This window comes from Aptenodytes forsteri, unplaced genomic scaffold (genome assembly GCF_000699145.1).
Source record: "Aptenodytes forsteri isolate BGI_AS27 unplaced genomic scaffold, ASM69914v1 Scaffold145, whole genome shotgun sequence".
Classification (NCBI taxonomy): domain Eukaryota; kingdom Metazoa; phylum Chordata; class Aves; order Sphenisciformes; family Spheniscidae; genus Aptenodytes; species Aptenodytes forsteri.
Window position 1 is genome coordinate 140,641 of NW_008795122.1, and position 22,665 is coordinate 163,305.

Below are 22,665 nucleotides of genomic sequence, written 5' to 3' on the forward strand. Positions count from 1 at the left end.
TTCTTAAGTGAACCAGTGAGAAATGTTACAATGTTGATAAACAGTGCATTATAATTAACAGATGCTCTGGCTTCTGTAAATGCATGAAGGCTATTCTCTAAAATCCTGCAGTCAGATAGCTTAATTACATCTGATCACTATGTTCAGACCAAAGCTGTTCAGTTTTTTGGTTTGGTTTTCGGTTGGGTTTTTTGTGTGTATGTGTTAGGGTGCTGGTTTCTGGGGGTTTTGGTTTTTTACTGTAACCCAGATAGGCGTGCAAAAACTACTGATGCTAACTAGTGAAATGAACCTTCAAAGGTGTAACAGTGTTTTAGGGCTATTTGTTTCATGGGAACTATGGCTGCATTACACTAAAATTTCACTCTAAAGTAACACCCTTGGGACAGTACGCCTTCCTTCAGCCTCTGTAGGCTCATCGCTTACCCGTCAGTAAAACTGTGTATGGCGATGCAAATATGAGCTACAGAAACCTACAGCCCAAGCAGTGCACTGAACTGGTGAATAAGCCTTAGGCCCAAAGCTAAAGGGCTACATTCTTTACCGATTTTATCTAGCTTGCATCCACACGCTGCACCTCGCTTTTCTAGGACTTGCAGCCTGACCTACTGTACTCATAACTAGCATTTGAGATATCAAGAAAGGGATGAATTAATCATAGTCATCTTAAAGCTACAATTTTGCTGACATTTTATACAAAGTGAATGCCTTGTAGAAGCTTGGGTTTTTAGCACTTGTTTGTTCCTTTTTCTGTTATGGCCAGTTTAAAAGACATAATTTTTTTTCCTACTTCAAAGTGCTTTCCATTTTATGTTTTGATTTTATAGAAAAATGCTTTCCATACTGGCAAAAACTGTTACTATTTTTAAAAGGTACACGTAGTTCCAGTAAATGATACAAAGCATGATTTTCAAGCCATGGTAAGCAAGCAGAAAGAGGACCATGTCAACTGTTACTTTTAGCTTATTCTCAGACATGATAGTCTATGAATTGAATTGTTTTGCAAACTTTGTGACACAGACAGCTATTTGAAATTCACCTATATAGGGAAGTGGTTGTATCAAGAGTAAATGGAGAAGAGTGCTTCTTTGTAACACAGCACAAGACTGCCATTAATTCACACTGACCAGACTAGGCCCTGCTACTAAGACTGTTGTCGGGCTTTTGCTGAAAAAGGGAACAAAATCTGCTTATGTGGTAAGTCATCTTGTTTGAAGTAATGTAGTCTTCTTTGAAGCTATACATAAAGTGGGACTAAGGTATGATGGCCCATTTAAATTCTACTGCTAACAGTGATGCTCCTTGAAGCTCTAAAGCATGTAAAACATTAAATCATACCCTACATTTGCTCCATCTAAAAACACCCCATGCCATATACTAGGGTGAATTAAAAAAGCAAAAGCAAAACACTGATCAGATCAGTACGTATTAATTGGATATTGCTTAACCACAGTATTATAATAAGAATAGGAATCTTTTTTAGCTAAAATAAAGCTTTATTACAAAAAAAGGCCAACCTTTCTGTAACATTAGTCTTGGCTGGAGAATGTTAACGCTGCCAAAGACAGTAATTAAAAAAAAAAAAAAAGCCAAAACAAAAAAGCCCAAACTCCATAGACATTATTTGCCAGGTAGGTGGGTATAGGTGAATAGCAGATAGAAAACTGCACTCACTTCAAGAGAGCATTTAGGTATATCTGCCTCGACCCTTGTGCAAATACCTTGGTGGCTGCCACAGGGAGTTAGGTGTTGCAGTGCTTGCTGTTGCAATGTCTCAAATCCTTTCTTTGGATGTAGCCTTAGCATCTGGTGCTCTTCTGGAGTCAGAGTATCAGGTGCACTTTTGAAAGCAGCTTCTCCATTGGCAGGCTGCCATTGCACAGTCCAACAGCAGGCACAATTGTAAGGTAAAATAGCCTAAGGTTAAGTCATAGCATGTGTACTGATAAACACTCAAAATTTTCCCCAAAGGAGAAAGTTACCTAGGTATAATTAAACATGCATCACAGTGAGCTTCCATTAGGAGCACTTGCTGTGTGGGACGGCTGCACTGCTTGCTGAGAGAAGCCACCCATAACGTGATAGCGACTGAATCGCCTGCTGCTTGTTATGTCCAAACAGTCACTTACCTGCAGCCACAAAGCTTGTCTTCCCTCACTAATGCTTGAAGATTACAGCAGCTTCAGTATGGCCTGAAGTGCAATTCCAGCTGGTTTATGATGCTTTCTATGACATTGGCACTTCAGGGAAAGCACGCAGCAAACAGAAAGCAAACAAGCTTACAAACAACAGGGAGACAGCTTCTCACCAGGAAAATAATCTTTTACAAGATGCTGTCCTTAATAAATAATGCACTTACTTACCCTTTAAAAAAAAAAAACAAACCTGGTCAGTACTACAATCTGGTGAGAGATCAAAGGAGATCTCATTCCAGAGTTCTGCTGTATTTTTAATAGGCACAATAGTAATACATAATAATAATAAAAATAAAAACTTCTTTACCTAAATAAAATTACATCTGTCTACTTATCATTAGATTACTCTAAACTGTGCTATAGTCTTATAAGGCCACTTACAGTGGCTTTCCAGCTAAATTGCCACCGATTCTTTGACTTGATTTTGTGTAATAAAGGCACTCCAGTATGGGACTGGCATACTCTGCAAAACCATTTACTTCTATTTAGGAGTTAAAAATACACTTGCTTTATATTTTCTCCAGAAAACATAAGTATAGTCTGAGTGGGTACTATGTGACTGAGTTGATATTCTAATAACGGTTCAAAACACATTAACTGCAGCACAACTTTGTAAAATTGACATTTCGTAGTAAGACACATCAGTATTCCCAAATAAAACACACTACAATATATTTTTACAATATTTTTGTGGAAAATACTTTCTTGTGGACCAAATAAAATTAAACTTACCATTTGCTTGTAAGACTTTTATTTCACAAAAATGCACAGATTGGACAGGGTCTTGTTACCATGAGTTTGGCATAATTCCCGTTCACATAAAGTTTGGAAGCAACTGAACATGCCAGTCAAAGTTTACTGATTCAGAAGTATAGTCTTGCTAAAATGTTTTAAGTCCTTTTCAATCAGAGAAGGCATGAGCCCTACTCCCTGGGGATTACTGTGTTTTTCATTAAGTATAGTCACTGAAGATTGCTCCTTTTGTACAAAAATAATGGAATGAACCAATTTAAAAAAAATAAATTAAAAATAGCCATTGTTTAAGAATCTAAAACATATAAAGTTTTTAAAAAATAAGGGGGAGCTTTAAATTTCTTACGGAACCTGCATGAGGTAGAAATTCAAGTCATATGTTCAGAAGTTACCCTACAGATATTAATGAAATCTCTCAATTACTTTTGAAAATAAACTTGGGGACTGTCTCATAACAAGTATGTCATGGTAACATTAACTGGCAGCTGAAATTTTAACAATTTTATCTTAAAGATTCTAGTGACAAAGCAAGGTGCCATTTTTTCTTGATTTTGCTCTCCCTTTTGCTCACCTCTAATTCTTTGAAAGTCACTCTAGTCGTTCACCTTGATGCCTGAATTTCCTGGACTTTGTTTCCAGGCAACAGCTTCTAGGAAGGAAGGAGCCTTAAGCCAGTGCAGACCATTACTGCCGGTAATAAAAGCTGCCCGATGTTGAATATCGTACTCTGTAACAGTTCTGCTGTAGCTCTGACTTTTTGATTCCCCGGTGCTGATTACTGACTACGTTATTTGAACAAAAGTTTTTTTCCTTTAGTTTCAGTGGTTCATCTTCAGAGAAGCCAAAATTTGAATCTGTGACCTGCCTATAACTGTAGAAACAAGTAGGAAGAGATACTGATGTATGATTTGCTTAACCATAAAAAAGCATGCAGTCTTAATGATGAAGAAAGATTAGTAGCTATGTGTTGCATACACAATAGAAAAATTAATTTTACCCCCCCAAAAGATTGTACTTTTATCAAGGGGCTCTGGTTATGTCATAAAACTTCAAGTATTATTAGTATCAGAACCCAGCAACCTTTAATGCACGTACAACAAGGGGTTTTTGATGTACATTTAAATTTTGATCCCAACAAATACATTTATTAGGATACGTTGTGTTAAAAAAATTTACGATCCGTCTAGCAGCAGATATTTCATATTTTCCCCTATTCATTATCTTCAGTACATATTGCTGTGTTCCCCCTACTTTTCACCAATTTTCCACTCAGCAGACAGGATGTTCATGGGCACAAGCAAATGGGAACCCAGACTAGTTGGTGTAGATAAACTCCAGCCACTACCGCTAAAATCATTAGACAATCACTAACATCAACAGGAAATGTGCTGCTTGGTGTTCAGAGGGAGGTCTGAGACAGTTATTTCTTCACCACTGTAAGACCAGGGAAAACTAGCAATTTTTGAAATCACGAAAAACTAATTATGCAGTTCAATCAAACTTAATGGCATTTTAAAAAAATTGGTTTTACAAGCAAACAGAAGCGCGCTCTAGACTCTGGCAATATTCTGACATTTGAAACAATGTCTACATCACACGGCAATGAATACCAACTGAATACCAACGAAATGTTAAATCAGTAGAACAATTTCTTGCTCTCAGACTAATAATGTGTCAGTCTGACCTTTTATTTAAAAGACTACTTAACATCATGGATTTAGCATGTCTTGCATTTTCCTTTGTAGCTCGGCCTGTTTTAACGCTTTAAGTATATTTTATTTTCATTGTATAGAGAAGAATCTGAGGCACAGTCCCAATTTAACAGATCAGTGACAGAGCCAAGAGCACAAAGGTCTCCTGACTTCTTGTGTACTAGGTCATCCCTTAACTATGCCACCTCCCCCAAAGGTTCCTCCTAAACTGAGATGCAAAAAATTAAATGTTAATCATTGTGTAAAGCGGTAAAAATAACAATTTGCTTTGAAGTAATTTTTCCCCTTATTAACCAGAGATATGATTATTTTGTCATTATGGCAGCATAACAAAAGAGAATGTTCCTGAATGCAAAAAATTAGACTTGGGAATCTCAGGCTAGCTAAAAGAGTCTTGTCAAACTTTATCACACTACTATTAATTTTTATATCATACAATTAAGCAGATGTATAAGATGTCAATAGGCTTGATCTTTACAATTTGAGATCGTTGTTTCCCAATGGCTTAAAACAATCATCCACAAATTCCTCACTGACTTCTTCTAGAGCAGCTGGCTTCCATCTGGGGGATTGGTCTTTGTCAATCAGCACTGTCAGGTGGAGTATAAAAACACAAAAGTTGCTTGTAAACTTTCTCTAATTAAGATGACTTCAGATTGCATCAAGACAGACAACTACAGTGAATACGTGGGGGAGAAAAAAAATCAGTATGCTCTGGAGAAGACAGAGTTTTTGTAACATATATATTTCTACTCTAATAAAAATTCTTGAGCTGTGACCTGTCTAGAGATGTATCCGGCAGCCGCCTGATGATACAAGGAACAGTGGATCACTTCAGAAGTAGCCCAAGCTTTGAAGGAATAGACCTGAAATTAGTGCTTTCTGTTAGACCTACTACTCTTGCCTGTCTTCTGCTTTTTCATGTGAAACTGGGAACAGTAAGCATAATGCTCCTTTTGAACAAGGGCTTTCACATCTCTCTGCAATATCTGACTCTTTGTAGAGTATAGGAGATGACTCAAAGTAAGTGTTAAAAGCCTAAAGCTAATTTAAACACATCATATAAACTAATAATGAAATAACTAATGAGGAAAGAGTAAAGCAGAGTATCTTTGTGGGAAAATCAAGAATATTTATTTGTAAATACTGACAGATACTGCAGACCTATATAGATTTAACTGTGAAGATTTGTATAATCTCAGTATGTATACTTTACGCTGTATCCTGGGAAATACATCACTGAAGATAAAATCATCAGCGAATGAATCGCATATAAAAGTGTAACAAGAAAATACCAATTCTCAAAAAGCATTCCTTGTATCACAGGAATGTTGAAGGCATGTCAGCAAGAACAGCTGCACTAGCAAACAATAATAAGACAAGAGAGAGTTTATTTGTGTGTAAAAAATGACCAATATCAATGCAATTCCAGAGTGTCCTTCTGAGCACCTTTCTGGCCCCAAGGAAACCCGTAAAGGTGCTATAAAAATGTGAAATTTTTATAATTTAAAAAAGAACAGCTATAGCAACTGTGGCTCTCTAGGATGCACCGACTACCCAACATCCCTCCTCAACACATGTTCCCTTCACATGTGTGATATCAGCACCTGATTCGGAGATGCACCTGTGTCCTGGGAGACCTCCTGACCAACACCACCTACAGCATATAAGGGAGGATGGGCAGAAAGCACCTCTTAAGTTCCTCTGCTGAGAACAGAATTTGTTTGTTTGTTTGTTTTTTCTTTCTTTCTGACAAAGACTTCAGAGTAGGATGGTTCTAAAGGTGTGTGGACAGAAGACACTCACAGAGACTAGACATTTTGAAGAGTAACAGCTGGTTTTTGGTAAGTTGTCATGTCTTTCTAAACAGACTTCGTTCTTGGTGACTAAACTAGAACCATCCAGGATGAGAAAAGTGCAAAGAAGTTGGATTTTAAGTTCAGTGGAAAGAATGCCCACCTAAAGATCGTGTCTTATCAAAAGATGGGCATTATGGCAGTTTGTGGTAAAAAATGTGACTTGAAAACTTCTTTTTAACTTCTCCCTCTATAACCAACACTTGGAAAATGCCTAGAATATAAATACTATTCAAATGACAACTGTGCTAATTAATATTTCTGTAGCTAAAGACGTACCGGCATCACAACTCTTTAGCTTGCATCTCCAAAAAGAAAGGAGAATCAGAGCCCTGCATCCATTTACCTGCAAATACAGGACTAAGGACTCCTTGGATACAAATAAACACTAATTTTGAAAAGAAACCCATTACACAGATAGAAGCTGCAATTTTACAGAGAGTAGAATCCATGTGGGCAATTCTTTAAAAGAAATGTGCTGTAAAAGAGTGATTTTACTAGGTCATTCAACTGGGTAACTTACTGAAAAGTTATGATTCTATAATTTTAATCATTGTGATGTGAAGCCATTGATTGGTTTTGGTCAAAATACGTAATTGTTCCAAATCAACTATGTTTATTCCATCGGAGTAGTACTTAGCTAATGATTTTCTTCAACTTTAGAAGAAGTTCACAATCTGGCCAAAATAATCTTAACTGTTATCCACAAAAGACAATGCTGACAAGAGATGCTTTAAATTAGAAAGGAAAAAAGGCCACGTGTATACTACTACAGCTTCCACTCCGAAATAAAATACAGTAGTAATTGCTGATAATTCTCCACTCTATGGCACTACTGTGTAATCAAGTTAATCTTTTTGTTGGATCTGTGGCCAGTTTTACTCTGGTGGATAAACTGAACGCTCATAATGCTCTCCCCAATGAAATCCTTAATCTTCTAGAGTTCAAATATTTATTTTCTAATAGTATTGTGAAAATATTCCCTTTCTGCATTAACTTTGTATGTTTTATGTTTTGCCAGCTTGAGATATCAATCAATACAAGAACAGAACAAAAATTCTGAAGACTTCTAAGGTAGGCTAAGGGAAGTTAATCAAGATAAAAGTAACTGAACATAGACATTGTGTTAAGGGTTTGTTCTTGTGTTTTACCTTTTTTAAAAAAAAAAAAAAAATCCAAACCTCCTCTGTTCAGTAGCAGTGACTTTACCAGACTTCAATGAGTGTTCTTTTGCTTAGCTTCATTCAGCACAGTCAAAACACTGATATTTCTAAGCACCTGAAATTCTGTTAGTTGCAATGAAATCTTTCTACCTACTCACTGACTGCAGGGGGTTTGTATGCCCAGGGTAAGGCTTGCATCTGCCAGCTGCTAGCACTGCAGGAGAGAAGGCAGAAGCCATACAAAAATAAGATCTTTGCAGGATCAGCAATATGTAGAAGGCCTTTACAATTCCATTTGAAGGATACATTCCTGCACAAATAGTTAGGAGGCTAATTTAACAGATTTTTTGTCCCCTCAGGCTGTTGAGATTGTAGTCTAACTGGATGTGTTTGAGCACTGACTCCAAAAATGACCACTTTTCTTATGCAGTAAGAATTAAAAAACAAAATTCTTGGAAATTACCCAGAGCTATGCATTTCTTAGTTTATGTCCTATTCTATAAATCAAGGTGAAAAATGGATACCTAAAGTGTTCAAAGACCACATTTACCATTACATGGGAAAATGTCGATGAAATATGATGAAATACAATCTGTGTATTTTATGCTTTAAGGGTTTTGGCTTTTCTTTAGTAGCTCCAATCACAAGAATCATAAATGGGGAAGACTCTTTGCCAGCAGATTTGCAGTCTGGTTGAAAGAAAACTGGCTAAAAGAAAAATGAAATTTTGACCTTGGGTCAAAACAGGTTTAAAAAGCTTTTAAATGAACTACTTCCCTAGCATTCCTGTTAAAATTATGGTTTGAAGCAGGTAAAAGCTGTTATTAAAACTTGACCTATGGCCACTGCTGCTGAAAAACAATCTTCAAAAACTATAATCTGATTATTATATCTTAACTTTACTTTGTGGTAGATCCTGTTGTGGTAGACAGGGTCAACAGCTGGCTCTTAAATGCTTGGAATGTAATGTTTTAATAAAGAAAAAGCTAATACTTAAATTAACATTTTTATCATTTTCATTTTTATTCACTATGGTTGATCCTGTGAAGTACTTAATAATCTTACTTCCTATTAAAAAGGATGCTCAGCATATGGTTGGATAATGATTTTTATGAGACTAGACCCAACTACAACAATGATCTTCATCAGATTCTGCATCACTCTTAAACAAGAGAAACAATTTTAAGATGACAAATCTGAGAGCAAGATATATGCACTAAGCAGAAAGAAAAAGTGCTTCAAGAACAAATTATTATTCTGAGCAATCCCCTCAGTGCAGCTGGATCTCTGGAGGTTTTTTTTAGTTCCCCTGATATAGTTAAGCCTTTGCTACATCATCCTATGTAAGAGAGAAGCTTCCCAACTGCTGTTCTTGCAGTTTCTTTCTTTACAAGCAGTTTGTGTCATTTACTGGCCGTACTGACAAGTGATTTACTTCTGTCCTCTACTGCATCCCCAGATGGTTTAATGACCTTGTGCATTACAAGTGAGAATTTGGTTTGGTGTTCGTCTGACACTCAGACTTTGAGTTTGTCACTTCCTGAATAACTACATTTCAGCAGCTTATATGGTGACTTAGAATCATAGAATCATAGAATCATTGAGGTTGGAAAAGACCTCTAAGATCATCAAGTCCAACCGTCAACCCAACACCACCATGCCCACTAAACCATGTCCCTAAGCGCCTCATCTACACGTCTTTTAAATACCTCCAGGGATGGGGACTCCACCACTTCCCTGGGCAGCCTGTTCCAATGTTTCACCACTCTTTCAGTAAAGAAATTTTTCCTCATGTCCAATCTAAACCTCCCCTGGCGCAACTTGAGGCCATTTCCTCTCGTCCTGTCGCTTGTTACTTCGGAGAAAAGACCAACACCCACCTCGCTACAACCTCCTTTCAGGTAGTTGTAGAGAGCGATGAGGTCTCCCCTCAGCCTCCTCTTCTCCAGGCTAAACAACCCCAGTTCCCTCAGCCGCTCCTCATAAGACTTGTTCTCCAGACCCCTCACCAGCCTCGTTGCCCTTCTCTGGACACGCTCCAGCACCTCAACATCCTTCTTGTAGTGAGGGGCCCAAAACTGAACACAGTATTCGAGGTGCGGCCTCACCAGGGCCGAGTACAGGGGCACGATCACTTCCCTACTCCTACTGGCCACACTATTTCTGATACAGGCCAGGATGCCATTGGCCTTCTTGGCCGCCTGGGCACACTGCCGGCTCATGTTCAGCCGGCTGTCGACCAACACCCCCAGGTCCTTTTCCGACAGGCAGCTTTCCTTAAAGACTTAGAATATATCCTAGGAATATTCTTTTAAAGATATCTTTGTCCCCATTACCAACACAATGAAAACCACGTACTTCTCAACACGTGTGGTAAATTTTTCAAAGGAGTCTCTGCTAATAAGTGCTAAAGGTTAATTAATTAAAATCAGAAACTTTTTCCATGCTGTACAAACAAACTGCATCTCTCACCCCAGGCTATCTTTAATACAGTATTACTAATAGTGAACATTCAAACTAACATCCACTACTCAAGTGAATTTTAAACTACTTTATAAAGACAGATATAAAAAATGAGGAGGAAGTGATAATATATACTCGAGTATGTAACTGTGTGAATTAAAAGCCAGGTTCCCTCAACCCTAAAGTGTTATTCATCCAAATGTCTTGTACTCTAAGCTCCTTGGAAAAGGAAATGCCCGTGCTTTGTTTCATCTTGTGCTGAATAGTATATAAATAATTACTACAGTTTCTAACAGATGTGACATCGGGTTTGACAAACTGCATAGTGAATCAGCAGTAGAATCAAGGACAGAGTCTAAGTCTGTCCCCTATATGAATGTGCTGAGCTGCTGCTCTACTTTTACCACTACCTATCTTGACCAATGCCTTAAAATGCTGAATTATTTAACATTAAGTTTACATATATAGTTTTTTAATAGTAAGACACCTCTATACAGAGATATTTTGGATGTGGGTGAAAGTAGTCTCTGTTCTAACAACTTTCTACGCAAATAGTTGTTCTTGACTTTGAGTCTTAAACCATCTTACAGCTAGCTGAACCAGCTATGTGGCAACACTAAATCTGAACACACAAATGATACTCACTACTGTCAGCATTAAATATATTTTGAACTTTCCCAATGAACTGGTGAAACCTTTTCATGGTGCTGCATTACCAGGTGGATAAATAACGTTAGGAAACTGAGATTACACAAAGGAAACAACATGGCTGCTACACTTTGGAACAAATAATAAATTTTGGCCATACAGGAGTCCAATAAGCAAAAACTGTAGCAAGCTGGGAAGTGTTCTCTGGGCTGTTGCTGCATGCACTTTTCTTTGGAGGTTCAGAGAAGCAACATAGCAGTGAGCTTGCGTATTATTAAGTTTGAGAAACATTTCTGGTGTGCATGCTTACCTGCCCGAACCCCTTCATAGAAGTCATGGCCTCTCTGAAAGATAAAAAAACATGATCATAGTTTTCTTAACAAAAGCCCTCTACCTTTCGCATCTGACCATCATTAACGTAGTCTGCTTTGAGTTGCATATAAAGACATGGAACTGGAAAAAAGAAAGTGACAGCCTAACAAACACACAAAGAAGACACTGAAAATGAAAACCTATGAATTGTGAGCCCTTGATGTAATCTATATAAAACTTAGTCTCTGATAGACTTGTTACTCCTCCGTGGCTGGAAAGAGACAAAGGGCTCAGCTGCTTGCTTACCATGCATGCTTGGCTCAGTCTGTATTCCATTGTGAGTACGTCTTGTAAGCTCATGGAAGCTCCTTCTCTGAGCTGTCTGAGAGTCATCTTTAAGGATGTAGGTGACATCTTATTAATAGTCTGGGGAAGACATTAACAATTATCTTTATTCTCTTCAATTTAGACACATTTGCAAGTCTCTTTTGCATTTTAAACTTTGTGAAGTAAATGATGGCACTCTTCTCCCTGAGCTCACTTACGTGATACCTATTCCTCCTGCTCCCTCCCACCATACTGTCATACTAAACTTACTCGCATAAACTTTTATCAGCGAGATCTCTGGGATGTATGCCATCGCTTGTGGAAAGCCTAAAACTCCTAAGGTCACATCACTTATAATCAAATTACTACTAGCCAGAGAATCTAATGCAGCTTGAAAGCCATTTCAAACAGATTCTTTTGAGAGGTGAAGGTGGGTGTTACAAGCAAGTGTACTCCATTTTTGAATATCATATATATAGTCTGAATCGCTCTTAGATGTTACTGATATTATAGCTGATATTAGTATTGTACAGCATTTAAGTTTTATTTGGTACAATAGTCAGAATAGTAAGGTAATAAGTGAGATTAGCCACAAACTTTAAGTAGTTGCTTTATGATCATCTGCAAAGACTAGACAATATATGAAGAAAATTGTGGAAGAAAAAAATATTCAAAGGAATCAAACATAAATGCATATTTGTCCAGGCTTCTTGTCTGGGATCAACAGATACTGCAGTAATTTAGCCCTACATTGCTCTGCTGATAGGAAGCCTGAAGGTCTTGCCTTCCTTCTTTTGACAGAGCTACAGGCTATAAATATTACGCAACAGACAGGATCTGTTTAAGGCACACAAACAAATGCTGTAAATCTGGCTCTCATGACTATCCTTCAATTAACAGCATGCCAGTAAACAGTAGGGGGAGGTGGGGAGAAAGACAAAAACCTAGTTAAGAAAACAGAACTGAGCTTTAAAGCTTTCAGGGTTGTGGGGGAAAGGAGCTAAATCTTATTGTTGCTGATCTTTGTTTCCTTACTCTAAACAAGACTCTTTTACAATAAAACCCAACTAAAAGTTCTGTATTAGTCACAGTACAATAGACATTTCCTGTTAATTAGGACATTTTTACCACTACTGAAAAGTGGCAGATGGTAAGATTTGCCTCTTTATGTTATTTTCATTGCAGACATTAGACTCCTTACCCACAGACTGAAATGGCAGGTCATCAACATTAACACTTTTTCTGGCTCCCAATTACTCTTCATCCCTCTCCAGACACCAGCTGATACAGCAGTGACCCATTTTGCCTAGTTAAGCTGGAAAACATGCAGTTGCTATACAAGCAGGAGGCTGTGCAATTGTACTTTAAAAGCACTGCTTCTGTCATTCTGTTATTTGCATGTTGACCACTTCGCTTGAGAGAGAAGCTGGTTTAGAAAGAACTAACGCTGACTCAAAGTGTCAACGTTTCCTGAGTTCTGGTAAAGCGCTCTAACAGTGAGCTGTCTTTCAGCAGATAAAGAAACCAGCTATACCTCTAATTACATCACTATGTAGGTCTCAGATGGATAGCAACTCTTAACTGGACCCCTTATTTCTCATAATGTGCTCTTGCTGGCTTTACCTTTGAACTGGACCTTTTCTTCTTTGAGTTTCACATTTTGTCATCTAGATGAGAAAGTCTTTATTCAGACCAGGTTAAATGGTAAGCACAGTGCAACCAGATGTTTCCCTAGGTGAAACGGTAAAGGCAAGTTCTTTGTGGTCAAAGAAAGCACTGAAATGGGGAAGATCTGAAAACAGCACTTAACTAGTCTAGTGCATCCAGCAGGGGCCTTATCTTGGCATATCAATGAGGCTGAAGGTGGAGGAGGCACTGCCAAAAATCAAGCTGAAGGAAGAGGAACAAGGAAAGAAAATGGGTAGGTGTAATTGCAGCAAAATGAGTCACCAGTGTATCTATAAATAAATTCTCTGTACAAAGAGGAGGAGGAGGGGATCAGTGCTAGGGAACAAGCCTGAAAAGGAGATAGGATAGGCTGAAGTGGGGAATACTAAAATGCAAAGAAGTCTTCATAGAAGTATGGTGACATCTATTCCAGTATCTTTGTATTTAATAATATATATAGTGTGAATATAATAATATTTAGGGAATACTAAAATGCAAAGAAGTCTTCATAGAAGTATGGTGACATCTATTCCAGTATCTTTGAGACCATCTTGATTTCAACATAATGATCCTGAAAGCTACAAGCTGAATTTGCAATAGACCCAAATTCCAGTAAGATACTATCAGAAGGTGACCAAATTAAGTGGCACTGACTCAGTGGAGTCCCTTACAAGAGTAACAGCTGGAATAGTGGCTGCATTTTTTGTCTTCAAGGCCCATTGAAGTTTCTGACCTGAGCTGCTGAGGGTCCTTGAAGGGAGGCTTTCTTTAAGTTAAAACAAACAAAAAAAACCTCCCAGAGGTCCAGTGTATCACTTCCCCTGCAACAGATGAACACACCCATCACTTACTTTCTGAGATACCAAAGCATTTGTTTGTCTGCACTGAACAATAGTTCTGGATGAGCTTTGACAAAATATGAGTATCTAGCCAAAGCATCACAGGAAAGCTGCTTAAGGACAGATACATCACTCTCAAGAGAGTTTCAGAATGCTTCTTTACTTGAATTCAACACTACCAAGATAACATCCAGCTTCATTCCTGTAATCTCTCTCACCCACTCGCTGCATACCCATTTAAAGTTTCAGGAGCTAACATCTGCATCCCAGCCTGACCAGTAGTCTGGACAAGGTGTCTTGTAATTCTTAAGTCTCTGCAGTGTCCTGCACACTACACTGGAATTCATTCAGTACCAATGAAGGCTATTAAATCATGAAGCATCAGTGCTCAGAAGGTGCACTGTCCTGCCAAAAAAAGCTATAAGAAAGCACCAAGGCTTTTCAATACTTGAAGGGGGCTTATAAAAAAGATGGTGGCAAACTTTTTAGTGGGGCCTGTTGTGATAGGATGAGGGGTAATGGTTTTAAACTGAAAAAGGGTAGATTTAGACTAGATATAAGGAAGAAATTTTTTATGATGAGGGTGGTTAAACACTGGAACGCGTTGCCTAGAGAGGTGGGAGATGCCCCAGTGCTGGAAACATTCAAGGTCAGGTTGGACGGGGCTCTGAGCAACCTGATCTAGTTGAAGATGTCCCTGCCCACAGTGGGGGGGGGTTGGACTAGGTGACCTTTAAAGGTCCCTTCCAAACCAAACTATTCTATGATCTGATGCTTTTCAGGTTTTGACCCCATATGCTTACTTCATCCAATTAGAAGTGGTACTTCTGTCACTCAGATTGAAGCTTTTTGGCTCGTGTAAATCCTGAGAACAAAGTAATGCTATAAAGTAAAAGGTTTTAAAAAATATTTTACTATGAGTTCAGAAAGTGTGTTAATACTCTAGCTTTCTACCTATTTGTAACTGGGTTCAAAATGTGATTTAAATCATGAAGCCATTCTCAAGTAGAATTTTAACAACTTTACATTCTTCTTATTCATGCAAACCACTTTAGTATCAGGTATGTGGAAGCCTGCCAAACAGGCGTGTTTTGACAGTAAAAAGCAGAAGTACTGTAGTTTGAACAGAACAGGATACCTAGGATGGCACGGCTCAGAGCATACTTGGATTATAGCAGAACTAGTAGTTCCACTTTATTAACACCAAAAGGTATCTGTACATCCAAGGTGTGGATGTACCAAGGTGTACCTCAAAACAAGGGTATTTGTGTTAGACTTTGTTAGGGCTTATTCCATAAGCTTACTAATACATATCATAATAAATATACAAGGAAACAAAGAAAATAAGCGTATACATTGCTGTTACTGAATCCTTTACAGTCTCTACATTTATCATTTGAATGTGCTGTTGTTCCTGTACCTGGATGCTAAAGTGAAACCTTGGTTTCACAAAGTGACAGGAAACTAACATCTATGGACATACTCTTGGTACTTACTACTGCTAAGGAAAATTACTTGCTTCACACAAGTCAGTGAACTGCTATCAATGATAATGTCTGATAATCTCAGACTGTCGTGGTTTTGCTACGTGTTCCCTGCTCTAACCAGTTCTTTGAACTCTGCTCCTCTGAGTGAAGTGACAGCAGGCCAGTGCTCTGTCTGTAGGTGGTGTAAAATGCTCAACTGCCAGGGTGCAAGCTACCATTCTTCCTGCAGCTACAATTAAGTTTAATTACAATTCTGCTTCCTTAGTAAAACAAAACCTCCAGTTTAACTGGCAAGCATTTCCTGGAGAAAGGCAGATTTATACCTGAATCCCTTTTTAACTTTTTTTCCCTCGCAAATGCATTTTCCTTCTTCAGTTTTGTGGATCTTTCACAGAAGAAATTAAGTATCTGATCCTACAAGCTTACTTAATCCTACCGCTTAGCACAGAATATGTGCTGTTAGAAACTTGTCTGAAACTTATGTATTTGTTCACACTAATAAGCCTTGCACCTGCTAGAAAATGTGCGGTGTTTTTTTTCCACAAATTTCTGTATGGACAGAAGCAACTCATATTAACACAGTCTCTTGAACAGAACAGACAACAGACAATTGTTCAGGAACTTCTGTCAACTCCAAGGACAGTCATTCATTTATCAATCATATGAAAGAAAAAAGGTGCTATAAAGTCCTATTAAAGACGTGAAATAAGAAAACCGAAGAAGCAACAAAAAAGCCACAAGTTACACAAAATCATAACTTTGAAGTAGATGACATAGTTTTAAGTTCTAAATTAAAAATATGAAAAAAATGTAGCCCCCAAACAACAAGGAACAAGAACTTTTTTTTTTAATAGAGAAGATCTGAGTTATGAGGCTGCAGATGAAGGAAGCAAGTCAAGCAGGTTTGGGTAACTAGAGCAAACGTGGCAGAACAAACTATCTAGCTAACATATTTTAGTAACAAAGTGTTTCCAGACTCCTTGCATCTTTTGTAGTAGAAAATGTATTTTGAACAAAGCACCCTTTAAAGGCTATATGCTATTTTAAAAAGTTCCACTAGGTCTGATTATGTTTTAAAGTGCCATAAAACTGTATGAAATTAACTTAGGAAAAGCTATATGCAAATAATTCTTGATTGTTTTCAACCTCCACTGAAACTAATCAATATAATATCCCTGCAGAATTATATTAGACTTTATAAAATCTACAAATAAAATACTGCCTTGTAACTCAATACTATAAAGAAATAAGAGCCACCAAAAGTGACTGCTGTTAACATGCTATAAAACTGTCTCAACAGACCTTAATATAAGTACTTTCCCTGCTATCTATAACATAGGGGAAAAAGTGAAGAACCGAGTCATACAGCCTATATAGTTTGGGGGAAAACCATGATGGTAGCCTATGGCAGAATTCAGATCTACAAACACCTAAAATTATTATTCTGGCACTAGCTCATTTGACTACTTTATTCAATGAAACTTGAATACAAGTGGGGGAAAAAAATTAGCTTTCCCTTTCATTCAGTTTTGCTTTTTTAATACATATGCTAAGCTTCTTGCAATGTACTAGGCGTGCTGGTTGGCATAAAGATAATTTTAAAACTTCCTTTCTCAAAAACTATTTGAGAGTTCCAGTGACAAAATGTTAAATCTTTAATTAAAAACTAAAAAATGTAGCTGTGTATCTGGGACAGGATGCCTAATGTTAATTATTCTACATTATAAAATTATATTCCTTCGCTCAAATGAGTCTGGAAATGATGGGTGTTTTTATTTTATTACGGGAGCAGGATGTCTTCTATGACCTGTAACTAAAGTTAAAACAAAGCTTTTGTTGGAGAAATGCTTGTGTTCTATGCAATTGTAAGTAATATTTGAATAGCTCCAAGACAAATTTTTACAAGGCACCTGAATATAGATACTTCAAAGGAAAAAGAGAAAAAACATACATTACTTATAAATGAATATAAATTGCTTCTTGCTTTTAAGGCTGAAATGTGTATTAAGTGTGTAGTACTACTGTACATTTTTTGAATTGTGACTACATCCAACACTCAGAAATGCATTAAAAAGATCAAAAAATACTTTGGGATGATAAATTGCTTGCTATTTACCCAAATGAGATCTCTGGAACGGAAGAAAATGAACAACATTGTTCTGGCAGTTTTATTCCAACCCTTGGCAATAAAATGAGAAGCTATAAAAGGAACCTTTGTCACCAACAACCCCTGATCATGGGGAGGTGAAAAGGGAACGGGAGTTGTTTGTTTGGTGGTTTTTTTTTTTTACTAGATTACAATTTTATGCAACATATGATGGTATTCACATTGTGTAGTTTTACAGAAGAATGTTCTTGTCTGAGTAGAACTACTTACAATCCCACAGGACTATATGTGAGAACTGAGGATCTCAGTCCAATGTCCTACTGGTGTTACATAGTATTAGTTATGTTAATAAGGTGACTAAAGTCTGCCCCATGATAAGAAAGTACAGAACCAGACTTAAAATCTCTAACAAGAATAACATAGAAGACATTACCTCTAGCTGCTTAATGGCAAAAGGAGAACCATCTTGCTTTAGTTTTTTAACAATTTCTTCCATACTATTTGCTGAAAAAAGACTAAAAGAAAAATGTAAGTTAATAAATGAATGAACTGCTTCAGCCTTCCTCTTCCCTATGAAGTGTTAGTAACAGAAATTAGAAACAGAGCATAACCAGCTGATTTGGCTTTTCTTAGCAATGTGTTCCCTGTTGTTCAGTTTTAAGTAACTCAGTTGACAGGCATCTCCTCTTCCTTTACAAATCTCTAGCATTTCAATAAACCTCACTTACAAACTCTGATATTTATCCAGAAACTTTAATTACTACCATCAGCCTTATCTGTATTTTTATAACACATCAAATCTTTAGTTATCAGCTCCATTCTATTGGTTTGGTGTCAACATCTTTCATCTCTAAACTTAGTTACTGCCATCCTTCTTCAAGAGTTTTAGCTGCTTCTTACCACTCTCACTTATTTCTCCTTCCCTTCTGAACACAGAAGTTCCAAACAATCGTGGAAATGGCCTTCTACCAATGAGTACAGATGCGCTACGTAACATTTCCTGTCCAACTGAACAATTACTCTCACAAATCCCCATCCAATTTCTATAGAAAATGTTCATTTTCATGTGCCATAGGGTAGTTGCTTAATATAATGGTGTATGAATCAGGCAAATATGCTCAAGTATACTGACGAGTGAAATATTTAATGAGCTTCAGATAAAGCTCCCTAAACACAAAAAAGTTTAAATGACTAACTTGAATGTCATTTCTATCACCTTATCTGTGGAACACTGATACTGTTACTGGATTTAACTTAATGTTCTCTATCCAAAAGAATAAAAAGAAGAAAGATTGCTGAATACCTGTTAATCTTCTCCATATGTTCATCAAGTACAAACTCCTTTTCTTGATCAACTTTGCTCTATTTAAAAAGCAAATACATATTTTACTAGGTTATTTTAGACTGAAAAGCTTATCAGTACTGAAAAATTTCAATTACTCGTGCTACAGAAATATCATAATATCATAAATGAACTTTTAATATTCATACACTGACATTTTTAATTAATTACAATTTTGCAGTGTGTATAAATGAACTTGTCACTTTATCCTGTGAATGTTAAAGATGTCACCTCATAATACAGTGGTTGCTCGGAGCTACTATGGATGCATATTTGACTGGGTGGTTATCTTGTGCACAAGTAATCATGATTATTCTATCAATACATTTCTACCAAATACTCTAAGAAAGCCAGTGTAGCTAAATCTACGCAAAAACCTGAGAATGTTTGGGGAAAAAAAAAAGTTTTATTTTCTTAAAAAATATACAGGCGCGTATATATATGTATTTTTAAAAAAAAAAAAGACAAAAAAATTTCTCTTCCTTATCTTTTCTCTGTCATTTTACAAAATCTTATTTAGACAACTAAAGAATGTGAAAGATCTGTTGGCCTTATGTGGAAAGGCTGTCAAATGTTTCAGATCTTCTGGCATTAAGGGGTTTTAGGACATAAGCAGATGTTTCAGTAACAGCAGCTGAAGCTGAGAAAGGTCCCCTGTCATTTCAGCTCTGATGACTAAAAATACACAGCTTCCTTTTCCATTCAATGTCATCTTGTAAAGCAGTATACTGCAACAGATAATCACTCTTATTTCATAGCTTTCTATTTTGTCAAAATAATCTGTACTACTATGTAAATCAGCTTATCCCATTTATTTTTCTAATTAATCTTTATATATGAACTTAATAATTCCAAAGCAGAAATAACAAGAGTAGACACTGCTCATTTTAAAGCCAAACTGGGGACTAATACTCAGATTGACTGAATACATTGAATCCTGATTTGACTCCAGAAGTTTCCTTTCTTTTGAAATAAAATTACAATGCACATCAAAACAGCTAAAATAGCCACTGAATAAACTGATTGTAAAGCCAAAACCTTTTATTTTCATGCCCATTGTTACATGGGGCTAATACAAATACTAACTATGTATTATCAATACAGTTACATTCACCTCCAAAATCACAACAGAGGACTATGGGTTTGTCCACTGGGAAAACAGCACCTTTCTCCCCCTGAAAATACTGCTTTAAGACCTCAGATGCTTTCCCTACAATGTATATGCGCTCTGCTAATACTTATCCTATTGATAATTGCTGTGCTTATTCAGTCTTTCAATTATCTCAAGGTTACAAACATATAAAATATTTGAGAAATTAAAGGAACAACTTGAGTCTTTAAATTCAGGCTTCATATCTGGACTGCAAATGGTCTGCATCAAAATAATGCTAAATTTACATCAAATGCATCAAGCTAGCAAAAATATTTCTTCAGGTTGATAAAGTTTCTGGGATGGAAATATAACCGACTTCCCAGTGAGCAGTGTAGCATTTAATAACTGGCACTATGACTTCTGTAGCTTATAGACTAGGCCAGTAGTTCTACCCCTGTCACTTGTGTTTGTCAGAATCCTGAATTTCAGGCTAACTCCCCAGATTGCACTTGCCATCATGTACAACTCCCAGTCAGCTAGTGGCTATCTATTTTGCGTTCTGCAAAGCATGCTAGAAATCCAAGAATAACAGGGGAAAAATTAAGCAGCGATATATTTTCTGCATCATCATGCTACTGGCTGGAAACTTACATACACACATAGAAAAAGAGAGAGCTGACCACAATAGGAATTTGAGGGGTATCCAAAATGAATAAAAAGTGAAGAAAGACTTTTACATTTTAATTTTGACCACTGTAGGCATTAGTGCTACAAATTAGTATTTTCTAGAGTGCAAAGAGTTTGGAAACCCATTATTTTTTAACCATAAAACAAATGATCAGTAGCATGGATAAAAAAGAATTTGTATTTACATATATTTAATAATTCTGCTTGATTTCAGTAACTGATCAGATTACCTTCACATGGTAAGAGTTCAATAAGTCTGCAATATTTTCTGTTGAAGGAGATTTCAGTGCTATTAGGTCACTCTCTAAGGCAGGTAGCTATTAAAAATAAGATTTAATTAAAAGTAAACCAAAATGTACTTCTTGGATTATTATTGCTATGGTAATAGTACTATATAGTATATATGTATGTAAACACCCACCCACCCCCAATTTTCAGACAGATCTTAAAGAGGTACCAAGCAAACAATACAAGGAGCCAGAGTTCACTTTTCAGTGTTGAACCATCTGGATTTAATTATGATCAGCAAAGAGCTCTGCTTCCCAAGCAAACCCCCAATGCAGCACTACAGCTGCGGCAGGTAAAGGCAGCCTACAACAGTCTGAGAGGAAAGAGCAGCAGCCAGGCAACCATGCTATGCTCAAAATAGTATCTAACCAGCTCCACAATGACAGCCATGGGTCTTTACACAGAGAAGGAAAGCAGGTCATTGTTTTTCCTTCTGTCCATGCAAGTTACTGGAATATTACAACTTTGACTTTATCTATTATACTAATTTTTACACTTTCTTACAGCCACTGTAAGAAACAAATAGGATATCTCTTAAGGAGACTGATAAAGAACACCTTAATGGGATGCTACCTAGATTAAAAACTTTGCAGTTGTATAAATAATCTCTAATTTGAGACACTGTTGTCTAAACTGTACAATTTTTCAAGCAACTTCAATTACGCTCAGTAAATCATGCTCTTCAACAGTAGAATCATGAAGACAGCAACGTTTGCTCCCTCTTCCAAGCAAAGCTGTCACTAGCTGGCAAGTGTTATAATGACAGCTTGAGAGTATCTTATGATCCCTGTTCACAGTGCATGGCCAGCTAATATAATTGCACCTCTGCCTACACTCAAGTTGGTAAAAGTATATTGGTGCGCTACACAACCTAAGCTTGTCATTATGGTTGTAGGCTGCGCCCTTGCTAGCACTAGTTAGCAGCTTACCTTGTCGGATTCTACAAAATGTGTAGCGATGCCAGCTTTTAGTACATCTCTTCCTTTCAGCCTAAATCCTGTTAGTGCAAGGTAATAGCCAATCTTTCCTGATAGTCTTGGCAAGAAATATCCTCCACCTACATCAGGAAAAAGACCTGTAATAACAAAACAACAAAAAAAAAAAAGTGAAGGGAGAAGAACTTGCCCTAATCATGCATGTAACTTAGTAGCTATTTCTTCTTGTCTCACTTTCATCTCCTTGACTTAGGCACAGCTTTCTTGCCCAAGTTTCTCCTTGACTTGGTTTGTCATTTCTCTGTCATCAAAACCCTTCCTAAAAGCAAACTCTTGAACACCTTCCAAACTGTACCCTTTCCACTGGCACCTAATTTACAAACATAAACCAGACAATACTGTTCATTCTGTTTGCCAACAACTTGAGACATTTTTAGATGCCTGAAGAATCAAGCGTGCTCTCAGCAAATAACAGAAGTGACACAAAGAATTGTGAAATAATTTGTGCGAACTCAAACTGGATGCTGCTTTTTCTCTGAAATCTTTTATTACAATAAAAATATCAAATAATGATGAAGTGCCTCTTGCACAGCTAAGTTTGAACAAATTTTGGGACTGAGAGAATTCATTAATAGATCAACAATATTGCCAGGGTCTTCCTGAAGGTGGAGGCATGAGATGCTGACCTAATACCTGGCTCTTTGACAGGACTATGACTAACCTGCAATTTAAAAAAAATGATAAAACTTTTCAGTTTAGTGACTTCTTTTTTTTAAAATCTACAGAGAAA

At 37.1% G+C, this 22,665-nt stretch overlaps 1 protein-coding gene across 1 annotated transcript in view; it reads right to left on the reverse strand.

The window, feature by feature from the left end:
* Window positions 1–2,650: 2,650 nt before the first annotated feature.
* The window catches only part of HIBCH (3-hydroxyisobutyryl-CoA hydrolase), a 55,833-nt gene continuing 35,818 nt past the window's right edge, over window positions 2,651–22,665 (reverse strand). The window contains exons 8-14 of the mRNA XM_019471499.1: window positions 21,870–22,015; window positions 20,883–20,969; window positions 18,834–18,892; window positions 17,964–18,045; window positions 11,409–11,528; window positions 11,101–11,134; window positions 2,651–5,250 (exon numbers count right to left, since the gene is read on the reverse strand). Of these exons, the coding sequence (XP_019327044.1) occupies window positions 5,135–5,250; window positions 11,101–11,134; window positions 11,409–11,528; window positions 17,964–18,045; window positions 18,834–18,892; window positions 20,883–20,969; window positions 21,870–22,015 (644 nt within the window). The 3' untranslated portion in view covers window positions 2,651–5,134. The remainder of the gene's footprint in view (window positions 5,251–11,100; window positions 11,135–11,408; window positions 11,529–17,963; window positions 18,046–18,833; window positions 18,893–20,882; window positions 20,970–21,869; window positions 22,016–22,665) is intronic.